The sequence below is a fragment of the Chenopodium album genome, chromosome 23 (assembly GCF_948465745.1).
Source record: "Chenopodium album chromosome 23, dcCheAlbu1.1, whole genome shotgun sequence".
Taxonomy (NCBI): Eukaryota; Viridiplantae; Streptophyta; class Magnoliopsida; order Caryophyllales; family Amaranthaceae; genus Chenopodium; species Chenopodium album.
The window spans coordinates 4,893,405-4,919,207 of record NC_137856.1 but is presented as its reverse complement, the minus strand read 5'-3'; the positions used below and the strand labels follow the sequence as shown (position 1 = coordinate 4,919,207).

General features: G+C 34.6%; 4 protein-coding genes and 1 pseudogene across 4 annotated transcripts; 2 read left to right on the top strand and 3 right to left on the bottom strand.

Annotated features, from left to right (window-relative positions):
* The first annotated feature begins 691 nt into the window (after window positions 1-691).
* On the top strand, window positions 692-10,636 carry LOC145608285 (thioredoxin reductase NTRC-like). Its single transcript, XM_081663901.1, has 10 exons — window positions 692-1,059; window positions 2,881-3,088; window positions 3,192-3,297; window positions 4,592-4,857; window positions 7,127-7,406; window positions 8,427-8,534; window positions 9,090-9,176; window positions 9,279-9,383; window positions 9,940-10,070; window positions 10,322-10,636. The coding sequence occupies exons 1-10, from the start codon at window positions 798-800 to the stop codon at window positions 10,380-10,382; spliced, it is 1,614 nt and encodes a 537-aa protein (XP_081520027.1). The 5' UTR covers window positions 692-797; the 3' UTR covers window positions 10,383-10,636.
* Window positions 10,637-11,224: 588 nt separating this feature from the next.
* On the bottom strand, window positions 11,225-11,951 carry LOC145608322 (small ribosomal subunit protein uS9). The gene has a single exon (XM_081663941.1). The coding sequence runs from the start codon at window positions 11,821-11,823 to the stop codon at window positions 11,377-11,379; it is 447 nt and encodes a 148-aa protein (XP_081520067.1). The 5' UTR covers window positions 11,824-11,951; the 3' UTR covers window positions 11,225-11,376.
* Window positions 11,952-12,662: 711 nt separating this feature from the next.
* On the bottom strand, window positions 12,663-18,333 carry LOC145609279 (short integuments 2, mitochondrial-like). The gene is made up of 8 exons (XM_081664804.1): window positions 18,081-18,333; window positions 17,871-17,975; window positions 16,585-16,662; window positions 15,616-15,757; window positions 15,439-15,509; window positions 15,092-15,188; window positions 14,292-14,506; window positions 12,663-13,030 (listed from the first exon to the last, which is right to left on the bottom strand). Exons 1-8 carry the CDS (start codon window positions 18,243-18,245, stop codon window positions 12,764-12,766), a joined length of 1,140 nt encoding a protein of 379 aa, XP_081520930.1. The 5' UTR covers window positions 18,246-18,333; the 3' UTR covers window positions 12,663-12,763.
* Window positions 18,334-20,766: 2,433 nt separating this feature from the next.
* LOC145608143 (protein GOS9-like) lies at window positions 20,767-22,034 on the top strand. Its single transcript, XM_081663754.1, has 4 exons — window positions 20,767-20,887; window positions 21,040-21,246; window positions 21,416-21,679; window positions 21,806-22,034. The coding sequence occupies exons 1-4, from the start codon at window positions 20,867-20,869 to the stop codon at window positions 21,824-21,826; spliced, it is 513 nt and encodes a 170-aa protein (XP_081519880.1). The 5' UTR covers window positions 20,767-20,866; the 3' UTR covers window positions 21,827-22,034.
* Window positions 22,035-24,897: 2,863 nt separating this feature from the next.
* LOC145609021 (protein MIZU-KUSSEI 1 pseudogene) lies at window positions 24,898-25,793 on the bottom strand (annotated as a pseudogene).
* Between the last annotated feature and the right edge of the window lie 10 nt (window positions 25,794-25,803).

Below are 25,803 nucleotides of genomic sequence, written 5' to 3'. Positions count from 1 at the left end.
AATTGAAAGGCTAACACCATTCAACAATGACGATTATTAAATTGCTATAGGTCATTTACAACTTATGCCCTTCAATGCTTGCTTGAATCTACTATTTTATGCCTTAGCTTGATAAAGGTTACAAGATTGAATTATTTCCTTGTTACTCTTGATAAACAACTTTGTTTTGTGTTAAACGTGGCTTGCTGAACCTTTGTGTTTTATAATGCAACTAGTTTTTGGCCTCGGGGGTTGCCCCGGATTTTTTTTAATTTGAGTATGGAGTTTTATTTTTTTTGGATTTGAAAGATAGCGTTAAAGATTGTTAAAGATTGTTCCCTTGTAACAAACTTGAAGGTCATTGAACAACGGTAAATGATTTAACTTTTATTTTTTATTTTTATTTTTATGCTTTTGAAAAAAAGAATGTACTTTGTATGAATCATTCAATTAATTAAAAAGTAATGGTTAAATCTTTTATAGACATTGACTTTGTAACATATTATTTTATCTGGTTTACCCTTTGAGCTAATACGGATTCGATATCAATTTTGAGTGATTAGGTTCCAATGCCCTCCCAATTATTATTGCGGCCTTTGCGGGGATCGAACACGCGACCCTTCCTACCAAGTGTAAGTCCAATCAGCAATCACCACTACAGGAGCAGAATTCCGTATCACAGGAAGGGAAGAGAATGTAGTGGCTGAGATCTCTCGCAAGTGAAAAGCGTTATCTTTTGGAACACAAACAACCTCTCCCTCTATTTTCAGTGATAAGCAGAGCTTTGGTTTGCTTACATCTTGTATGCTACGAAGCAAATGACGACTCGGATAATGGGACTCGGCATGTCCCCTCCAACTTCATCTTCTTCCTCATTTTCTCTCTCTTCAACCCTTTCAACTTCTCTTCGAACTGGTAGCAGTAATCTGTTGTTTGTAAATACTTTCTTGAATCGTCGATTAAGTATCCGAGTCAACTCAGTTCGAGTTTCCTGCAACTCCCCGAGTTTCACTAAATCTTCTTCAGCTCTTCGTGTTCGAGCTTCTGCTACTTCCTCCCAAGACCCCCAATCTCCTCAAGGTTTGATTTTTTCAATTTTTAATTTTGTTTTTGGATTTTGTTTTACTACTAACTGCAATTATGCCAACTGGGTTTTAGAAATTTGGTGGGATTTTTTTTAAGAATTGTTAGAAATTTCTTGAAATTGGTATTGTCTTATTTGTAATATTTCTGCTTTTTTTTTTTACTACTAAGTGCAATGTTGAGAACTGTATTCTGGAAATTGAGGTTGAAAAAATGGTGGGATTTTAAAGAATTGTTATAAATTGCTTGAAGTTGGTAACATTTTGTTTTGTATTTTTTTTTTTTAAAAATATTCCTATTAACTGCAATGTTGAGAACTGTATTCTGGAAATTTGGAATGAAAAAATGGTGGGATTTCTAAGAATTGTTACAAATTTCTTGAAATTGTTATTATTATATTGTCTTTTTAATTGAAAGGCCCCATTTTTTTAAGGATGTATTGTTGACCATAGTCCATAATATGTTTTTGAGGTTGATAGATTGGTTTGTGGTGAAGAATTATTGTGAAAACGGATTGAATAGTAATGTATGTGGAAATTTGTGAATAAGAATGTCTCAATTGAAGCTTAGATACATACCCACCGAGATAAATGCTTGCCCCAAGCAAGCGTGTTGTACCCTCATCTTTAAAGTATGATGATATAAGTTTCATTGCCTAAAAGTTGATTGTATTATAAACATGTGAATGTAGTTATTTCGATCGCTACATGGAAGTTTGATGATATATAGTTTAGGTGAGGGTTCTTAATATGAATGTGTATTTTGGAGTTAGTAATAGCACTAATTTTACTTTGTCTCTAACTGTTTTCACGATATTTTGTTTGTACAAAAAATGTTTAGTGTTGTTAATACGACCACGGGGAGTCCTTTTGAAACACAATTTGATGCATTGAGCACAATTTATGTGCACTGATCCTTTGACTTCGTTGATTATACTAAAGTCCTTCAAAAATTATTAAGTTGACAAGGAGAAATTTTGACCATCCTGTGGAACGGGTTGCAATAAGATTAGGCCGGGTGAACCGGTGGACCTAACTTCTTTGTTCTCCAGCTTCTCTCAAATGTTTTTATCCAAAATAACTTATGGAGACGTGGCATAATTTGACTTGTAAATGCCATTGACAGTCAAAGAAATTGTAGGGCTTAAATATATATTATGTGGCAATTAGTGATTATGGATATATTAGTTGTAAAAATTTTGGTTGGTCAAGAATTTCCATTGTTTACATTGTATTTTAACTATGATTCTAGGAACTAATTACTCTGAAATTTATGTCCAACTCAGGATGTTGAATTGCAACTCCTAAAACTTTCATATAAGAATGTTGGTGTGTAGAAATTTGTACGGTGTTATTGTTTGAAAGGACTGTATAATCTTGAGGTATACTGATATAGTCCTTGATGTTTCCTTGATGGCTTGATGCTCAATTATATAAGCATAAGATGCTTAATAGGGAAAGATGGAGTTGGCAGTGAACTAAATTCTTTAGCAACTGAATGTCGTGACTGAACCAACCAACTTTGTTTTGATACTAGTGCAGAAATCGGAAGCCCTTATCTTCGTCATTTAAAATTGTTAGTTTAGTGTTTTAGTTGTTTAGGCTTTGACTCAACTGAGATTGTTTGGATACTGTATCATATATGGCTGTGCGCTTGGTGGAAGTGGAAATCTTGTATAATGCTAGTTTAGTGTTTCAGTTGTTTAGGCTTTGACTTAAGCACTTTACTGAGATTGTTTGGACACTGTATCATATATGGCTGTGTGCTTGATTGAGAAGTGGAAATCCTTGTATAATGCTGGCAACTTATAACTTGCAGGTTCAGGTGTTGAGAATGTTGTGATAATTGGCTCAGGTCCTGCTGGATATACTGCAGCAATTTATGCTGCCCGTGCTAACTTGAAACCAGTGGTCTTTGAGGGGTTCCAAGCAGGTGGTGTACCTGGTGGACAGTTGATGACTACCACAGAAGTAGAGAACTTCCCAGGATTTCCTGATGGAATTACTGGCCCTGATCTAATGGATAGGTGAAGAATTGTACTATGAGATTTTTCTTGTTTATAATATATTAGTGTCATAAAGAGAAATCCAATTGATGAAATTCCTAACTTGGTTTTTTTTTGGATGTAGAATGCGGCGACAAGCAGAAAGATGGGGAGCAGAGTTGCATCAAGAAGATGTCGAAATACTTGATGTAAAAAATAGTCCATTTACTGTGCGGAGCAGTGAGCGTGAGGTGAGAGTTTTCACCTAGTTTTTTAGTCAACATTAACTCTGAGGGTGTCTCATATGTGCTCTTTTACGACATTTGTGAATAATCTATGTTTTGACTTTGGGATAGGTTTAGGGGAGATTAATCACTTGATAGAAGTTGGGGATCTAGCATTCTAGCAGTTAATTAGAGTTGCTAAACTGGATGTGGATTCTTTGCTTTCCTATAGTATATTTAGCTGAATTTACAAGGAAGAATAAATTATACGTAGTATATATGGAACTATTAGAATATGCCTTGATTTGGTGACTGAGGAGCAAGCTATCAATGACAAGGTACCTACGTGACCATGTACCGTAATACTAAGCAATACACACGACCGTGTGTTTCATACTCCCTCCGCTTTTAATTACTTGCTCCATTTCTCCATGCGCATTGTTTTAGGAGAAATTGGAGAAATAATAAAATATGGAGGTAGTGGGGTTAGTGGAAAAATAAAAAAATTGTAAAAAGCAAAAGTAGTTGAGAGAGTTGGAGGAGAGAGAATATGAAATTAATATAATATGATTTATGTTGGGTCTACTAGTTGAGAGAAATCTCATAGTACAATCCTTCACCTATCCATTATGGCACAAACCACATTATCACAAATGATACAGCATTTTCATCAAAATGGGCTGCCTTTCTTGGATTGATGCTATCATAAATCATCAGTGTATAACAGTATAAAATGGCAAGAAAGTTTAGAGATTCAGATATCAAGTTTAGATGGTAGCTTGTGACTGGAATGTTGAAAAACATATGAATGTGAGTGATACAAGGGCTTGAATCCTATTACAAGCATTTTGGTTTACAATTTGAGCAGTCCTAACAACATAAGAAGATGGCAATTAGTGCATTTGTGGCACCATGTCAGCTTTAGAAAGGGAAGATATGTGGCAAGATTGCCAAGATATGTCTTCACCTTAAATTTCAGGAATAGTATAGGTGTGTGGCTTATTTTCTTTTCCATGAAATGAAATCCTGCGCCAAATGGAATGTTTTTACGGATTGGGTAATTTCTAAATTACCTTCTTTGTAAACAAGTCAATTGGCACATTTTTTCCTGTTACCATAAAATTTAAAGCTCTACTCTCCACATCCTTTGAGTTATTAAACTTTGCTGACAATGGTTTGCTATTAATCTAAAGGCCTTACATGAGCAGAAAGTTGATGTGCATCTTGATACTTTGATCAGGCCTTAGCATTTTCTGCTGTGTTGGCTATGATCGACTACTGATTGATTTTAATGAAAAAATTCTGTCATATTCATTCTCAGATAAAATGCAATGCTGTGATTGTTGCCACTGGAGCTAATGCCAAGAGGCTTCGGTTGCCTCATGAAGATGAATTCTGGAGCAAAGGAATAAGTGCATGTGCAATATGTGATGGTGCATCACCATTGTTCAAGGGCCAAGTCCTTGCTGTGGTTGGAGGAGGTGATACAGCCACTGAGGAAGCGATTTATCTGACCAAGTATGCTCGTCATGTTCATTTACTCGTGCGCCGAAATGAATTGAGGGCATCGAAAGCTATGCAAGATAGGTCAGTGTTGCTTTATTCATTATGCCTCCATTGAACTTCATCACTTCTTATTGCATCAATATGAGTGTCTGGACATAATTTATTGCCATTACTTATAATAATGAGCTGTCGTTTTTGACTTTTTTGTTATTCTTTTTTTCTTATATTTAAATAGTGTTTTCTTACCAATTTCGAGATGAGCTGTATTATGAGTGTTATCTGAAAATTTTAATAAGAGTATGGTTTGGTGTACTTAGTTCAGACTTTAGATCCATGGGGACCTGGCAGAAAAAGTCATGTGTTCCTACCCCTATGCCCCCTAGTTTCTAGGTATTCTTAGCTCCATCTCTGCTTGAAGCAATTGTGTAAAATGTTAGCCAATGCATGCCTTTCTTTTATTAATTTATTTTGCCCTAAATAGTTATCATTGTAGTCTCTTCGTCAAGTTGCTATTTTGTTGATATGCAAGTAATGGTAGTTGCATTCATCATCTACTTCCATTTTCTTTCAATGGGAAAAGTGGAGTGGTTAACTTCGTAGTTCAAGATTGGTTGATTCAGGTAAAACAAACAAAATAGTATCTAATGTGCATACGATAGGAGTTCCTAAAAGGCTAAAACATATGGTAATTATCCCATAATTAGTTAGAATTATAGACCTACAGGGGTGCCTTGAAATGTAATTCCCTTCATTGTGTTATTCTTCACCCTTAAACAAGCCTAGATTATTTCAATAATGCCAGTGGATACTTTTACGATAAGAAAAAGATTGTATATGTTGAACAGCAAACAAAGAGTTAAGTAGGAAGGAAAGATGAATTCAATTGTAACAACTTATAACAAGTATTACAAATTTTTCCAAGTTACTTTGAATCAACAAAATAGACGAGCTTTTAAAACCCCAGAGCTCAGCCACGTCTGCTGCCAGCAGAGCTAAAATAATGCTAAATACATTTTATCATTATTTAATATTTAGTCAATAAACGCATTCTTGACTCTACAACAGATGTGCACCCTTGTCACAAGCATAGATTAGAAATGGTGGGAGTAGGGGTGCTTATCGAGCGAGTCGATCACGAGCTGAGGGGTGCTCGACTCAACTCGAAAACTTTTTACATGTGCTCAACTCGTGCTCGCTAAAGTTTCAAGTCGAGTCGAGTAGCTCACAATATGCTCGTTAAAATTTTGGTACTTCTATTATTATATGTCTTTATTTATTTTTTGTTCAATTTCTATTGTAATCCTTATTATATATAAATATTAATAAAAATTTACTCTTTCTTTTTTTATGATATAAATTAAGGCTTAATTAGTGTCAAATTTGTTTAAAGATAGTAACTTTGTTTGCAAATTTTATATTAATAATATTTTATCGAGTTGCTCACGAGCTTATCGAGTCGAGTTAGAGCTTGCTCAACTCGTGCTCGTTAACATCTCGAGTCGAGTCGAATTTGAGTCGAGCTAACTCGAGTCGAGTTTTGACCGAGCGTTGACCGAGTCGAGTACGAGTTGCTCGCGAGCTGCTCAACTCAATTAGCACCCCTAGGTGGGAGTATTTGATGTAGTCATTCACTTAGTATTTCTGGTAGTAACAGATACTCATGAATCCTATCTAAGATAACGGAGGAGCGCCGATCGCACAAATGTTCCCTATCAGCCCAAAGCTACCTTCTTAAGTTTCCCAAAAAAACAAAAGTAAGGAAGGGGGAGAGATCATTCACATAGGAAAGGGAGATTGTGTTTAGTATATGGGTTAATGGGTGTATGTGAGTGTGCCTTGTCTATGTATTCATATAAGGAGATGAAGTTGGGACTTGAGAGTGTATATAGGAAGTGAGGTATAACAAGGAGATGGAGATGAGAGGAGAAGTTTAGCAAAGTGGTAGCATTAATCTTACATTGCCTTACATAAAAAGCTTCAGTTCAAACAATATGATAAGGGATTGTTATGATAGGGTTTTATTTTTATCCCCTTTTATTTTAGGGTATTTGACTTATTTGAGTTATTTCTATTTTCTCAACAATAAATGTATGTGTTAATACTTCCCTGCCAGCCATAAAAATTTACACTTATTTGCCTTCAAAATGCTGTACGAAAAAAAAAGAGAACTGCCTCGTCAAGGACATGTGGCTTTACTGTAGCAAATAGCAATTATCCGACCTGTTCATGGTGTTACAACCTGGACGCTGTTCTTTGTGTCTAGACTAGTTTATAAGTTGATTTATTGAGTTTTCAAGTTTTCAACTATCTGAACGTTTGTTTAACAGGTTGATTATGGCGAATGTTTCAGAGTTTTCAACAACCCAAACATCACTGTGCACTTCAACACAGAAACTTTGGATGTGGTTGGCAATGCTAAAGGCCAAATGTCTGGCGTCCTGACTCGAAGATCTGATACTGGTGAGGAATCTGTGATCGAGGCCAAAGGTTTATTCTATGGTATTGGCCATTCTCCAAACAGCCAATTGCTGGAAGGTCAAGTTGAACTTGATAGTGCAGGCTATATTTTAGTGAAGGATGGCACTGCAAGCACCTCGGTAGAAGGTGTTTACGCAGCTGGAGATGTGCAGGTACTGTTCTCTATATTTAATTTCATTTGCATTACAATATTACTATCATAAATTTCCTTACTTTGACCTTTGAGTTCTTATTGTTAAGAGTTTCTAAAAAAATGATGATGTTGATGTTGGTTGGGAGAAAACAAGTATGTTGCTGGGACAATGTGGCTACGTTGTTAGCAAGGTCCATATCCATAAATTGGGACTATTTTAAAATCACATATGCTCTGGAATATTCAGGATGCTCTTCAAATTTGCAAATTTCCTATGGTACCTTGAGGTTTGATGAAACTCTCAAAATACCCCTGGTGTTGGGGTTACCTATGGATTGAGGTACTCTTGAGGTTTAAATTTAATAGCCAAAATGCCCTTAAGAATGACAGATTGCTAACAGACGACGTTACATATCTAGTTTGACATCATCTCCAATTCATATTGACCCCTGCAAGCCCCAAGTTCAATCATCATTCCTCCTCCTGTTCTTAGATTCTCTCTTCCCAAAATTTCTATATTTTGGATTAAAAAAAATTCCTCCATCACCATTGAAATTTTGGTGTGGTCTTAAATTCTTAATATAACAGATTAATGTTGTTAATTTTACCTCATTGTATCTTGTAGTAGCTGGTCAATGATTTCAAAGAAAAGTAAGATATTTTGTAACTATGGTTTTGAGACTCCAATTAATCTCAACATAAAACACTTTAGAAAAAAAAAAAAGGAGAGCACCAATTATGTTGCTTTCAAATTTTAAATGACATTGCAAAAATGATGTTTCAATCAAAATTTGCTGAACACTATTAATCCTAAATTTAAATGTTTGTTAGCAATCTTTCATTAGAGTAGATGGTCTTTACTATCAAGAATTAGATTTAGGGGTTTGATATGGTATGCATACTATTTGATCTAAACTTTACCTGTTGGTAAAAAAATATTGGATGAAAGTTGTGTGGTTATTGCATAATACATTTAAGTGATACTTCAAGCTAGCTGTCTTAGTTTGTGAAGTTCTTACATATGAAATTGGACAAGCAGGATCATGAATGGAGACAGGCAGTTACTGCAGCTGGTTCTGGGTGCGTTGCTGCTATGTCAGTTGAAAGATATCTTACAAGCAAGAATCTTCTTATCGAGTTTCATCAGGTACCTAAATTTGTTTCGTTTCACTTATCTAACATCATAATCATGGGACTTAACATCATAATTTGTCTAGCAAAACAAATTACTCCATAGTAAATATTTTTTTTTGTCCTCTTTTAAGCTCTGCAATCTATTTTTGATCATACATGATACATGTTTGCTTGTCTATGAATGTTTCTGATGCTAGAAATATGGCCTAAAACGTACCAACTTCTAAATTTCTTCTTAATTTGTATTTTGTAAAATCTTCTTTTCCTATCCCATTTAAGTATTGACAAAATCCCTGCTTGCCCTTTTTATTATGGAATAGTAAAAAGAAATAGGGGGGTGCTTTTAACTTGATGATGTGCGGTGTAAGGGTAAAGGAAAAATGGTGATCTTATGTTTAGCCATCTTTTTGGTCATCTAATGCCTTCTTCTGTGACCTTATGCTGACAGAAAGTTTGCATACCTTGTCAGTTAATATAATATTACAGATTGAATAATATTGATGTTAGCACACGCTAGTAACAGGTCAACTTTAAGAAACTAATGCTTCAATCATTGTCATTTTTACAGCCACAGAGAGAAGAGGTTAAGAAGGAACTTACTCCTCGTGATGTACAAGAGGGCTTTGATATTACCCTGACCAAGCACAAAGGCCAGGTGTCTTTTCACAACCTTGTTACTGCCCTTAATGGCACGTGATTTTCTGTTTGTTTCTCAATTCTGTTTATTTATTTAGTTAATTCTGTTGTCCATTTGCAGTATGCTTTACGGAAGCTTTATCATGAAAGCCCAAGGCTTGTATGTGTTCTCTATACGTCACCAACTTGTGGACCGTGCAGAACCTTGAAGCCAATACTTAACAAGGTAATGTTGTTTTAGATCTATATGACTTTCTTTGTATGCGTAGATAATATTTAGCACTTTGAATTGGAAAGGACGTTAATAGTGCGGCCACCATGTTACAGCTCAGTACTTCTGATGCATATTATGGGGTTGACAATGGTCATTTTTTGTTTTTGGAAGGTAGATGAAGTGGGAGAGAGGTTCAGTGGGTGGAAGTGGTGTTTTCCATTATGGGTGGTTGGTTGGTTTTGGTGGGGTTAGGGGTTCAGTGGGGAAGAGTCGGAAGACAGTGGTTTTCAATGAGGATGGCGGAGGTGGGTGGGGGATGAGTGGTGGTTTTAATGGGAAGGATGCTGGTAGGACATGGTGGTTTAGGGTTGGGTTGAAGGTAGAGAGAGGTTTTATAAGAAAGGGCAGAAGGGATGGGGTTGAATTAAAAGAATAAAAACTTTTCATTTATAGTACGGGTCAAATATTGTGAAATTTCCATATTAGGAAAGTTAGTCATGTATCTTGAAACTGAGGTATTTGACTTACTTTACTTTACATAAGATTAAATCTTATCTTGTAATGGCAGGTAATTGATGAATATGACCAGAGCGTTCATTTAGTTGAAATAGACATCGAGGAAGATCAGGAGATAGCAGAGGCTGCTGGAATTATGGGTACACCTTGTGTACAATTCTTCAAGAACAAGGAAATGATTAGGTTGGTTATCTAACCTGTAGAGTAGAGTCCTTCACAGTTTTGTGTATTCACCATCATTCTCGATTCTTGCTTGGTGTTCTGATGACTTGACCTTTTCCCACAACTGTCTTGATATCGTCGCTTTCTATTAGTTCTCCTTCCAAACTCGATAATTAGGGTGTGAAGAATTTTTGTGGTTGTCACAGCTAATGATCAACGGGCTCTCTAAATACACAATTGACTGAACATGACTTATTTTTATGCATATCCAGGTCTATTCCAGGAGTCAAAATGAAGAAAGAGTACAGAGAATTTATAGAGGCAAATAAGTAAGGTCACATATTATTGCTTCGCGGTTCAATTTTGTACCTCTTCCGCCATATTCTTGACAAAACTGTTGTCGTATTTGTACATTAAGGAGAATTTTTGGAACACTGTATTCGTATATTAGGCATTTTTAGCCCTCAATTTTTGACTGCATGTTTGCAAATTCTGGTCTTTCTTTGGACAAATCTACAACTTTGTGTAACCATTACAGCTACCGATGGTTGTGTAGCATATATGCCAGTTTTATGACTTTTATCTAATTTCCATAATGATGAATGCGGTTTTTTTTTCCCTTACCCCTTTGGCATATGATGCCAAACTTTTGGGTATAATGATTAATGTAATGTTTCAATGGCGATACATCTCTACTACTCGTACCAAGTATGTGTGTTTCTTTCGACGAGCAAACTTAGATGTGGGTTTGAGCGGAAGAAACATACTTTGGTAGTAGAGAAGCAATACTACGAGCAGTCGAGTATTTACAGAATAGTCATTCTCCTATGACATTGCACCAAATGAAAACCGTATAAATCAATGCTTAAGTATTTGATTTGCTTGATTGTTACACACCAGATGACTAATTGAGAAGGAAGCATCTTTTGTATACTAATTAACATTGTAATGGTTAGAGGTGTTTATGAGTCTAGCTAATTTGTTACTTATTCGAGCTTGGCTTGAAATTCCTAAGAACTAATAACTCGAAAAGTCATTTACATGCTCTCTAACACTAAACAATATTGAATTAGTGTAAAAAATCCGAACCAAATTTGAGTGTTGTGGCAAGTTGAATTTGAGCAACTCAATCTCAATTCTCAAACATTAAAAAGCATTACCAAAACAATATGATATCATCAAAGTATAAAATCCGACGATTAATCAAAACTTTCAAGTACTTACAAAATCAAAATTTAGGGTTCCAACTAACATCTCATAATCATGAAAAAAACACAAATAATCCAAAATAAACCCAGAAATCTGCCATTGAAACAAAGTATGTTCTTCAACGGTAAGATTTCTGGAATCTAGCACGAGCACCACGACCACCAAACTTCTTAGGCTCACAACGACGAGGATCAGCAACAAGCAAAGTACGATCATACCTTACAAGAATATCTTTGATCTCCTTCTTCGTTTGTTCATCCACGAATTTCTGGTTGTACGCAACAAGAGCTTTAGCAATACTCTGTCGAATTGCGTAGATTTGAGAAGTGTGACCTCCTCCTTTGACGCGGATTCTCATGTCGACGCCATTGAAGCGCTGACGACCTAGTAGAAGGATTGGTTCGAACACCTTGTATCGGAGGATTTCCGGTTGAACTAGCTCGATTGGTGTGCCGTTGATCTTGATTAGACCTCGCCCTTCTTTGCAGTAGGTGACTGCGACGGCGGTCTTCTTGCGACCGAAGCATTGGACTGAGTGGAGTTGTTTGGGGGCTGGAGTCGCCATTGTTGGAGGATTCAAGCTTTTTTCAGAAATGAGTTAGGGGTTATGTTAGGATTAGGGTTTTGTGGGAGAAATTAGGGTTCTGAGGTTCTGGTTTTGGGCTTGGGTAAATTAAAGGAACGACTTTTAAAATGGAAGGAGATGTTAACGATCCACTAAACTATTCCCATAGGATTTGTACCACAAATGCTCTCAATATTCTTAATCTTGTCATAAATTCATAATGCATAGAAACTTCGTAAAAGTTATTGCGGGTAAAAGTTAATACGATAGGAATTGTAAACGAAAAAAAGGAAAACTGTTAAGGGTTTACGACTCGTTTAAGGCCATCACGCGACACAAGACATTAGTTAAACAGACCAGTTTGTGTAGAGTTTCCCAATGCAACTAAATCGATCTAAGAAAATAAAACATTTTACGTAACTGATCATAAATATTTTGAATGAGGCTAACACTTTTAAATACAACACGAACCGAGCACGGAAAAAGCAGGTTAGTATCAAGGTCAACAATTCGACTTGTATATTATACGGGTCAACATGATATGACATGTTTAATAATTAAATGGGTTGGGTTAGTATTGGTGTTCCTCAACCTGTTTATGTTGGATCAAGAGCATGACATGTTTGTTAGCTTTTTAAAAATACTCTACTAATAATAATACGGCAAAACAATCAAACATATGAACATAAGAGTTTTCCTATTATTGCTATGAAGTTTTGCACTTTCGAACCATTTCGTACTTGGTAGGGTGTAATAAAGGATTGTAATAGCACGTAAATTTGTAAAGAGGTATATACCAATATTCATGCAACAATGCCCCCATGATTTACCTCATAACTCATATGTCTCTATTGCCATATATTGACAAACAACCAAATGTTCATTCTTCACTTGCTATAGTAACAACAGATTTGTTGATCAGTTCTAAATAAGATACAGCTTACAAAATTGTTGAAGATACAGGTTGGCATACATCAGGAACATCATCAAGGATGAAATGGCCAAGTTTACCCATCCTAAACAAAGTCAGAAATTTTTTCGAAGCCTTTGCACGGCATTCTGAAGCAGTTTGTGGTATTTTAAATGCCTTTTGTAGTGCTTCAAACTGCAATTCTATGAGGCTCTCCATGTCGTTTTCATCTTCAAGATTACCATCAAAATTCAAGAAGGAATCGGTAAGCGCACATTGCACTTCTGTTACAATATCCTGCATACATAATTCAGATTAGGGGTTACATGTTGCAAGGTAAAGCAGAGCTCTATGCATCGACTAATGACCCCCTCTAAATTGCTAAGCAAACAAGCAAAATCATCCCACAAGACTATGAACATGTTGAAATCTATGTAGAAACACAAGTTAAGGTTAGCTCACAAAGCAGGTCGGGCTAACTACATCTGACAAAGAAGCAGCAGATCATGCATGAAGCAAAATATGTACTGAACACAACAATCTGATGTTGAAACCTAAAACACCCACTTAAAGAAATTTCCAGCAGGCATAGGCTCCCCTTGTAACCTCCTTGGCTGCTACTGGTGATAGAGCTTAAGCTATTTGTGAGGTTTACACAAATGGTAATAACGGTTCCAATACAGCTATACATGACAGTAGAACATATTACGGGTGATGAATACAAGAGAACACCAAATAGCTAATTCCACCAGTTTGAGGGACTGTGGACGTATGTTACACAACAAATTGTGACTTAAGATGCAATCTGTTAACCTTAAATCTGGTTAGTACAAGCATTGTAGACCAAGTACAGTGCTCTTTCATTTCAATATTATCTCTGTCCTGCCTGCCTCTTCCACACCCTTTCTGTGTTGCTATCTACATCTGGAAATTAGTGGCTCCAAAAAACTCAAATTGGCGTTCTCTTTCACAACATTTAATCTTTTGCTGGTTAGCCGTTATAATTAAGCAAATCCCACCATATAGCAATTTCGCATAATTTCTTAATTTTAATTTAGATTAGGAGCATTACATCCTCTCCTAGTACCTTTAAGGGTATGTAAATTGAGAAGGATCATCATACAACAATCCTTAGAGTCAAGGCAACCTCCGCCCACCCCCAAATATCCTTGCAATTTCATCTAACAAGTGCATCACTTATTTTCTTTGTCAATAAGACTTGACACCGAATCATTTAGTGTTTATGTTAGTGAAATTTAGATAAAGGAAACTGAACCATGGTAGTTGGGACAACTGCATGGTAAATACACCGTATGGACCAAATAAAACACATAAAATCAAGGCTTCACTTATCAGGGATTGTGTTATGTTTCCAGCTATGTATTGATACAATATTATAGGCAACATACGCCATCATTCATAGTCTAAATGTTTCATGTAAGAATCACTGCTCAGAAGATATTGATTGGAATCCAGAAAAGTCAAACCCTAATTTATCATGGTAACCTAGTTCCAGGTCAAAGAAACTAAATAAAAGTTGTAAAAGTAGAAATTATACCTCAATATAATAAATAGCAGAATCATCTGGTGGCTTCCTTCTGTTTGGCAAAAGATCCTTTATGCTGTATTCATGTTTTCCCTCAGAACCATTCTGAAGTTCTTTCTTTCGATCATTCAAATTTTTCCAATAAATAGGAGTCCCACGGCTGTTGAATACAGCAAGTAGATATTGAGCAATACGCTCTTCACCTACAACTGAATCCTTTACAGATCCTGCAAAGGACACCAACGAATTCAACAACTCAGAAGAAATTTGAGCGCTGTGATCCCTCCTATCCAAACATGCTAAAAAAATTTTGGCAAGATAAAAACTTCAGATTGTTGTATTAAAAAGGGGCAGAATGAGACAGCAAGGAAACAGATGCTACTCTAAATTCTGCGTGAAGTTGAGGGAAATGCATCTGAGAACATGAAAGTACCTAGATGAAGTATTGCAAAAGAAAGCCATGAATACACTATCAACAAAATATCTAGGACTGGTTACTTATTCTGGTATTAGCATGGCGTAAAACAGCCAAAGTGTATATATATAGGACTTGGAGAGAGAACAAAACAAATGCATAGTTACAGGAAATCACTATCTTCAGCTTACACACAAAAACCTATATACTATTTTTAAGAATATTGAACAATGAACATTGTACAGTATATTGCAGAACGTAGACAGCCGCAAATGAACAAAGTGATTATCAAGTCCAAAAAGCTTGGTTAGCTTAAAACTCAAACTGAGACTTGATGCAGATGTAAAGAGAGATTTATAATCCACTAGCATGAGTAACATCAGATGAAAAAACCAACCTGTTGCAGCTAATTTCAAGCCTGTCTCTATATCTGGAATACTAGGAACCAACACTCCTGGTGTATCAAGAACATAGATGCTAGGCTGATGTGCAATCTGTGCAAATTGTAAACAATTTTTAGAGTGTTACCCACTTCAAAACATACTCTCACGGTATATAAGACAAGATTTGCATGTGGAAGAGGCATGGGGAGGGGGGGGGGGGGGGTTGTTGGAGCTGACAAGATGTTTAAAAAGTGAAGTCTGATTCTGAATAACTCTGTACTCAACATGTTTTTAGTTTTTTACTGGTATCTCTAAATGATTTCTGCAAGGAGGCATTGAATAAATTAAAAGCACACTTGACCTTGTATCCAGCAATATCCTGAGTAACTCCAGGCAATGGTCCCACAATTGCTTTTTTCATTCTCTCCTGCACTATGAGAAACATTTAGATAATCATCCAATTGGGTGAATATTCCTTAAGCTGACAACTCCATAATCAAGTTCAGACCAAAAAAAAAAAAATCTTGGCTAAAATTACCAGGGAAGTGTTCAGCTGAAATCCGATGGATGTTATTAATTAAAGCTGACTTGCCAACATTTGGAACACCAACCACCATAACAAGCAGTGTAGGTTCCCTGGAAATGACCTCTTTAAGCTTCAATTCCACAAGATCCAGCAACTGAAAACATACAAATTAGGAAACCAAAACAAACAATTATTCATAAATTGCAAAATTGTCAGACAAGTAGGTACAAACTTAATGGTGAAATAGGAAAAGGAACGATGCCAACTTATCAACCTCGAATCTTCTCTAAGGAAGAACTGGATTAGAGTACATTACAAGTCCAAAGCTTGGTGCTTAAGAATGGTAAATCTCATGTTGTAGCATTGATAAAGGGTTCTCGAGAATTCTTCTGGCCCTCTGATTTGTTTTTGTCCAATTATGAGGGTAAGAGTGAGTGTGTGTGTGTGTGTGAGTGAGAGAGAGAAATAAAGCAGCTCTCAGGACCTTAAACTACAAGAAACTTTGTAAAGACATGATAGGTGGAAGAGACCTGAAACTGCACAGTTGGACATCACCCTTAGTTATTTGACGTTTAGCTTCCTTATATTATGGCAACATTTTTAGGGTCATACTAGGTCAATGAATTTGCAAAAGGAACACCTTTGCACAGTTATCCTCATTGGACGTTAGATCTTCTCTAAATAGTGTATATAGTAAATGTTGCACCTACGACACCTACAATTGGAAAAGCAAATTAAAAAATTTTCAATGACACAAAAAGTTTCAGGTTGTTTTCAACAATGCAGTCCACTCCCAAGAAGAATATCATTACAACATATTTGGGTGAGCTGCTATTTCCTGGGCATTCTAACATTGAAACAGTAAAATATTTAAAGAATTTATGCCACTATCATAAATCCTTAGCAAGTCAACTTAAAAGACATGATTATTGCCAATTAAAGTAACCATATGAAGCAAACAAAACTTTACACTTAACTAACCTTTTTGACCGAAGTCTTGCTATGAGCATTAATCGAAAGGCAATCTTGTTTGTCAGACTCGAAATATTTTATCCATTTCTGCCCAAAAAATGAGAAAATATTAAGTAATCAAAATCCAAATTCAACTACAGTAAGTCAGTAACCCACTTAATAATACAAGTGTCTTCAACTGCATAATAAGCCATAGCTGCAAAAGCAGTGTCATATACAGAACACAACTAAAAGAGCAATTTTTAGCAATTTAATAAAGTTTCAAAATAAATCCAGCTACAAATTATCCCGACACTAGGTCCAGGGGTGGTAGTAGGACCGCACAAGGCCCCCAAGATACAAGGGCTTCAAGTAAGATATATTTTAATTGTTTGCATTGATAACAATATCAATCAAGGAAATATAATAGACTCATTGGAGAGGTATGTTCAGCTCAATGCTAAAAACGTTACCCTCCGTCCCTAAATTACATTCCTCTTTGGAAATTTACACGGGAATTAAGGAGGGAAGAATAAGACAAATAACAATAATTAGATAATGCAATGGGAAGTACAAAGATAGATTAGTTATTACTCATGACATGTCATCAATCCTTTGCAAAAAAAAAGGACCAATCACATGCTCCTAATTAAAAAAATTTAACCAATCATATTCATTGTAATTTGGCACAAGGATTATGAGTGAGATTAGGTAAGGATGAGTGAGAAAACATTAAATATAAAACATGAAAAGAGAGTTGATTTACTAAAAAAAACTTACCAAAAATAGAAAGGAGGAATGTAATTTTGGAATACCAAAAATAGAAAGGAGGAATGTAATTTAGGGACGGAGGGAAAAGTTTTTTATTCTCATGTCCAACAATTTGTCTTTAAAATCCTTTTATTTCAAATTTTCAACATCTTGTAAATATTTTGAATGATGAAACAAGGGCCCAATTTTAAGAAATCGTACAAGCCCCATTTGTCCTTGCCCTGCCCGCAGCCCCGCACTAGCTATCTTCCACCACCACTACTATCACAACATCATATCCAACAACAATGTGAAAGCCTTAATCCTAAATAAATGAGGTCGAGTGCTCGGCTACATGAACCAAGATTTTATCTCCAAAGGACCTCTACAAAGACCCTCTTCCCCAATTCACTATCTATCATCCGATATAATAACCATGAACATGTTACTAGTAATTAATTATACATTCATACAAAATATTTCACCGATTACTCAAAACTAAGATTAAACCAACACACATTATTATAAAATTAAACCAAAACAACAGGGAGAAAACAATAACATACAGGTAAAATATTAGGATTAGCCAAATCTTTCTTGTTGAGAGCAACAATACGCCTTTTACCAGTAAGAAGCGGCTGAAGTTCCTCATTTTGCGAAGATAATGGAATCTGTAAATCATCATAAATTCATAATCAAATCATCAAAAATTCAAAACCCAACAAAAAAACCGAAAACAAAATTCAGAGGAGAGAGAAAAATGAATAAATGATTACACGAGAATCGCGAACTTCAATGACGAAATCAGCGAGCTTAAGACGGTCTCTAATGGCGCGAGAAGCAGCAGCCATGTGACCAGGGAACCAATTGACTGGACCACCTCCTTTGTTGAACCCCATTTCTCCTAAACCCTTCTTCATTACCTTCTTTAGTACCACCATTTTTGAGTGAGGTTTGATAATGGCGGAAATTTGTTGAAGAAGAGTTGTGTTAAAGTGTTAAACCCTTCTTTCTGTAAAACCCCTCTTTCTTTTTTTTTGAAACATAAAACCCCTCTTTCTTTTTCTGGGTTGAAGACAAAAATGAAAGAAAAAATTAGATTTTTTTTTTTTTTTTTTTTTTTTTTTTTTTGACAAGGATGAATTGATTATTATATGGGCTTTTATGTTTAATTGTCCAAACGATGTTTTATAACAAAGGCCGGTCCACAAATCAATTACATTGACCCGATCTTAAACAAGCTTACATGTCAATATGGTTCTACATTTGTACTAGAATTGAACCCTTCACCTAAAGTTTAAAAATTAAAGTGTTAACCACTAAGCTCTCACCATGTTATATACTTATATACTTCGTAGTTCGTATGTCATACTATCAAAATTAAATATACAAAAGGATTTCATCATGGAAATCTTCGGGCATCATTCGGGTAAAAAAACCAGTTATGAGTTATTACGTGAGTATTATCTAAAAATTTATAACTCCATTTGTTGCAGAAGAAAAGATCGATGTACGTAGTACATATTAAGTAGAAATCAATAAATTAAGTAAAATTATAATTAATAATTACTCCATCTATCCCAAATTAATATGCCCACTTATTTTTGTCGATTGTCCAATTTAGTTTGCCTTTTCTCTCTTTAAAAAGAAATTGCTCTGTACTAAGGAGAATTTCTCCAAAGTCCAAATATTACTCTACCCAATACCCATTGTTAGGCTCTGTTCACTTTACCTTAAAATATAATATTAATTAAAAATAAATTCAGTTAAGTAAAATTAATTTCAGTTAAGTAAAAATAAGTTCAATCCAGTTATATTCAGTTATCATAAAGATATATTATAATAGAAAATCAGTAAAAATAATTTCAGTTCAACAAAAATAATTTCTGTTTTATAAAATTAATTTAAGTTCAGCAAATATAATTTAATTTCAGTTCAACAAAAATAAGGTGAAGTGAACGGGGCCTTATAATTAGTTAAATCTCAAACCCCCCCCCCCCCCCCCTCAATCTTATTATTTTTTTTTATATAATAATTACATTCTAGATTAACAATTATTTTGTATCAACTTTGCTCTAAAATTCATCCAAAAAAAATATTCCTTGATACTTTGATAGGGTACTAAGGGTCTGTCCTGATTTACTGAACTAAGCTTAACTGAACCGAACTTAATTGAACTGAATAGAGCTGAAATGAATCATTTATGAGATAAGGAATGAACTGAATAGAGTTGAAATGAATTGCTTGTAAGAGAAGGAAATTATAAACTGAAGTGAACAAAACTGATTGGAGCTGAAATGAATTGAAATTAAGCTGAAAAGAACATGCCCTAAGTTAGGACAAATAAAGTTCTCGTAATATTTTCTATATGTAAACAATAGAATCAATAAACTCCAGAATAATAATGTTAGTTAAACTCAATTTCAAAAAATAAAAATCAAATGTACGAGTAGCATACTTATTATTAATTATCCAAAGCATTTTCTCAACCATGCAATGTTGCAATAGCATTAAAGAAATATCGAATTTTCTAAAGAGGAATATTTTGTTAGATATAATGAGCATAATACCTCATTCTCTTGTGATAAACTGACAATGACAATTCCAAATTTCTAATGCAGTTATTATTATTTTCTTTCTTTTTGAGAAAAATCACTTGCCAAAGTCCCACCCATTTTCTTCATTCTTAAGCATGTAAAGGTGAGAAATTATGCATCTCAAATTATAAATTCATAGTCGATCAAAATTTGTGTTTTATTGATGGTCATCAATGTCGTTATTTGTGTTACTAATCTAAGTTTTGGTATTACTTTTAGTTAAGTGGCTTTATTGCTTTAATTAGTCTTACCTAGCTAGTGTGAATCAATCTATATTAATCTAAACCTTATCAAATCGACCAATGAAATGAAGCAAATGTTATTGTTAGATCTCGGATTCTCGAAATCCTCAAATTGCACTTTTTCTTTTTCATGCTTGTCATGTAATATTTCAATAATCACTCCCTCTGTGTTTAAATAAATAAAATGTTTTGACTTTTACGGAATTTTAGAAAAATTATTAGTTGAATTTATTAAAATAATAGGTAGCACGTGACAACATGAGTATTAAGCTCCAAGCCTCAAAATGTGGCCATGTGGGCACACTCTTCGTGCTTTGGACGCATAGAATAAATTTACATGCAAATGCATCAAGATAAACTCATGCACAATTTAACGTACAATATACATACATCCATCTATCCATGGATCGTCCATTAAATTTCAAACGATATGTCTCAATTTCTCTGTTCACATACATGTATAAAATTATATATAATGTCATTTATCTAAACGAATATATTATAATATGACAAACATGGCGGATCATGAGAATATTTTCATTCTTAGTGATCCGAATATAATATAATATGGCAAATATGATGGACCATAAGAATATGTTCATTTTTAGTGATCCAAATATGTGTATAAATTGATAACTTCCGATCCTTAACCAAAGCACATCACAACTCACTCACTACTACAACTTTGTTACTTCCAAGCTTCTTCAATCACCTCATACCAAAATGGCTCAAGAATGTCCCCAGGTACGTATGGATTAGAGTTAGCTTTCTTTGATTCCATAGTTTTTCAATTCTCTTTTTTTTGTACATAAAATTTAATCAACTATTTCTTCGAGCTTAATTATTTGATTATTTATGTATGTTGACATTAAGTCATTAGCCTTATACTTTGGCAGAAGCACATGGTTGAACAATACGGACCTTATGGTTCTCAATTACCTGAAAACTACAGCTTTCAACTTCAAGAAGGTGAAACTTTCAAGGAAGTTATAGTAAGGCATGGGTTCATTGTGGATGCAATTGGGTTCGTCGTAGCTAAGCCATGTGGAGTTACCTACACCTTCACCAAGATGTTTGGTGGCAATGGCGGATGCGAGTCAAGGGTGAATACAAAATACACTACTTCTACTTATTTTATATGTTTTCAAAAGCAATTAAGCCTGATATATAATAAAATAAATAATAAACAAAGTCTGCGCTTTAACCATCAGCTTAATTAAGTTTTTGATTTGTAATAATTCACACTTCTAACATGATTTCAAATATATATAGATTGTGCTCAAGCATGGTGAAAAAATAACTAGAATTAGCGGTACCTATGGAAACTACAAATATCAAAACAACGAATGCGTGATTGCAACAATGAAGATCCACACCAATTTATGTCCAATGGGGTATGGACCATTTGGAGAAGGAAAGGGAATTGAATGTCCTCAAGAATTCTCATCACCAATGCTACTAGACGGCCCTATTGTCGGCGTTTTTGGAAGGCACAACAACTATCTCGAGTCTGTTGGAATTTTCGTCAAGAAGATGGTGAGACATGATTATTCATAAACTATTAAGAACACCAAGATTTTTCATAACGGATATTATTGCTAATTCTTTTTTGTTCTACGTACTTAATAATGTTTTTGTTGGTTGCCATGTCGAATTGATCAGGATAACCCATGCGCTAATTAAGTATGATGCTGAAGCTACCGTGATAGCCTCTAGCTTTCACGGTTTTGCCTTGGAATTTATACGTTTCTAATAAGTCACATACATGTACGTACTATCTAGTACAAGGTGGCCTCTCAAGTGTGATTTGTCACCAATAATCAACTTGAGTGAATATTGTATCATTGTCTATTATTAATATATATATATATATAATTGACAAGTCTTGGTATATCAATGTCTTATTATACTATCTCTAAATGCTAAGGTATTGGTATATCAATATTATGCATATGAATAAGAATGCAATTGTTGTTAAATTTGAACTAGTCAGAGAACCCAACAATTACTAAAATGACTCAAATCAAATTATAATCGAACAATTGATGGAACTGGTGACACGTTACCTAAATCGAGCTCAACATAATTAACCTGATTTGTGCCCAATGTTTGTTATATATCCTACTATCCCATAACTACCCATCTAGAAAAATAACATGAAACCAAAAGTTAACCTGACTAATGTTTAACCCAATTGGATATATTTATAATAAGTTCGACCAAAGTTCAACTTGAGAATTTATGTTAAAAATAGAATTAGTTGCTCCAAGAATATTAGCAGAATTGTTTCAACGAACTTCATTTTGCTTATGGTTTACAAGCAGTCAAGCATGTTTATACTCATTGTTTGGATCATAAATAAACACTACTCCGTATCATATAGGTTTAGATCATAAATAAAACACTACTCCGTATCATGTTAATAGCTCTAGCTCGATCTGTGAAAAGCATATGTATTTAGATAAAAGGTTGTTACTCACAAAAAGTGTAAATAGATAGGTTATTTTCAACAAAATTTCCTTTAAAAAAATAGATGGAGTAATAACTTGTTTAATTTATTTTTTTATAAAATGTTATAAAAAAAAAAAAAAAAAAAAGTAGTAAGTTAAGTTGTCTAGAAGGAAGTGGGAGATTTTTCTTAAAAAAAAAAAAATGATTTGAAAAAGATAATGATTTGAGTTATTTAAAACAGAAAGAGTATGTATATATAACGTATTGTGTCTTGAATTCTCTTATTTTAAAGCCCTGATAAATTTAAAACTCTATATTGTTGGGCTGCTTGCACAACCAAATAGCCGATCCTATTTGAATTGTTGAAATTGTTTTTCCCTTTAATCTCTTGAAAATATAGACCTCCCAAACACGGCCAACAGGATCTATGTTACCAAAGGGAAAAACAATTTCAACTTAATTTGAAATTCTTGTTTTATTAAAAGTCATACATTTATCATACTATGTTACCAAAAAGTTAGTAATGCATGTTTGCTAGCTAACTTTTCTTGCTCCTTTGCACGCTTAGCCTTTGCTTCACCGGGCCAACTGTATGTCTAATGTAATGTGAAAAAGATAGTTTTTACTTTTCTATTTCCAAGGTCACACATTACTTTCTCTGAAAATTCTCTTTAAACCTCGTGCATTCTTTTTTCATTTTCTAGCTAAAAGCAAGAAAGATACGTAGTATTATTCCTAGATTTTGGGCATTTAACTAAATAGAGGTCAGAGGTGATAATTTAGTTATTGTTCATCGATTATTAGCTAATTTTGTGTTCATATTTGATAATGACATTTGACACATGGTGTGACATTTGATTATTTGTGTTTCATTACATAAAGAAAAATATAATAACATAAACATCTTTAATCATCTAACCTTTTAAATTATGCTACATTTTTACATATCTACAGTAATAAATGACTAGCTACACATAATAGTTGTTACTACGTATCACAATATTATCGACGGAAAAGTATACTTATGTGTGTCTCAGTTCAAAAAGAGAAAAAATCACTCCAAACTACGTACAATTTAAAGAATCTCAAAGTATAATTGTTCGATACCCTAGTCAATAAACCTCGATCAATCTTAACCCCATGCATTAGAGGATAAGAGACATGGGGAGATGGTGTCATTTCATGGAGGATGAGGAAGATTTCATAAGTACACTATTTCATCCCACTTATTATCTCTTTTCACGTACACTATCAAATTTTCGTTTTGTGCAATCAAAGTCCAATTCTTGTGGTTACTATTATTGTCTATTACCTAATTCGCAGTGAGCTTTAATTTGCGGAACATAATTCACTGGCTAAATATTTTTTTTCCTCTTTCTCTAACATGCAAATGGTTACTAGTGCTATCTATTACTTAGCTACTAATCCACAATGAGCTTTGATTTGCGAAACATAATTCACTACCTAGTTATTTTACTATTATTAGAAACCAAATGAAACTTAAGCTCATCAAATCGTACACTAAAGATAAAATTATACAGTAAAAGGTATGCACGACTCAACAAATTGCGCCCAATTATGTCAAGTAATCGAAGGTGTAAAATCAATAAAATCATAACAACAATACGTCATAAAGATTACAAGAAGAAGATTAATTGAAAAGTTAGGCAATAAAACACAAAAGTAAGAACAAAACATAGCAATTATTTGGAGAGATGAGAACGAAGGTGGCGTGCATGCGCATGCACTCAAAAAAAGGCATATAAATTTAAATATGATATGCTTACACTTTTAATTAAATTCCAAACACCAATTACAAATTAAACTACAAATCTTTCTCGAATTTTCATTAATTTTGTATTAAGGTACATTTCACTATTTAAAGTTTTTGTCATCAAACCCAATCAAAAGATAAAATCAACTATAGTATAAGATCATATCCCAAAAAAAAAAAACTAAAATTAACAAAAAAAGAATAAAAAGTATTAGAATTATAAACAAAAGCACATGGTCACACCAACACCCTTTATAATAAATCAACATTATAGAAAATGTCAAATGGTTGATCACTACTTTAACCAATCACTTTCTTCCATTTGCCATATAATCCCTAATCATTACCCTAAACATCCCTTTTCTTTACTCTTTTCTTGTATTAATCATGATTATATCTAGCTCATCATCATAAAATTAAATTATAAATGATGATTATATATTTATATATATATATATATATATATATATATATATATATATATATATATATATATATATATATATATATATATATATATATATATATATATTTATATTATTATTATTATAACCTAAGAAGAAATATGCTGAGCTCAGGTCCTCCATTACCATCCGGGTTTAGCATGTAAAATGCCTCCGAGTCACGGTTTCCTACGACCCGCTCAAACTTGGCTCTCATGTATAGCAACTCTCCCTCGAAACTGGAACCGGAACCTGTTCGATTCTCCACTAGAGGGATAACGCCCGCCCCAACTGATACGCTTTGGACCGTACTAAGCACGTGCCAATCAAACTCATTACACGCGCGTGAGTTTGCGTACCCGCATTTTCGTCCGTTGCAATACATAGTCCACACGGGCTCAAGGAAAAGCTTAGGCGCGTGCTTCCCACGCCCCGTTGGTTGTGACCCCCGCTCGCACTCGAGGGCAATCCTCACGAGCCCCGACGACATCTCACGTACTAAAGCCGAGGTAGAGATCGCTAGCTCGATTAGTAGGGCAGGGTCAGCCCTAGGATCATCTTGTACCGCGAATGTAACATGACCTTTTCTGTGTCCAAAGAGAGTGCCCGTCACCTTACGCCCTAGGGGAGTAGGGGAAGATAAGGAAAGGACTCGGTTCGGAATAGTCAACCATCTACACGTGGGAACCGCCGAGAAGGACGATGTAGAGAAGGAGAAAACATGGAGCAGAGACCGGAAAAAGGTGGATAAAGTAAGACGAGTTTGTTTCACCCGTGACACCACAAGGGAATTGCTACTATTACTAGAATCCCTACTACGTACAAAGGGTTTATGAGACACGTCCCTTGGACTATCAGGAGAAAATGTAGAAGAAGTTGAACGACTAAAATTAGAAGGTATAATTTTAGAACTCCAAGAATTGCAACTAGTACTTCTACTAAGAGAAAGTTTTTGATCTTGCTTCATATTTTAGAGAGAGAAAATAGTGATT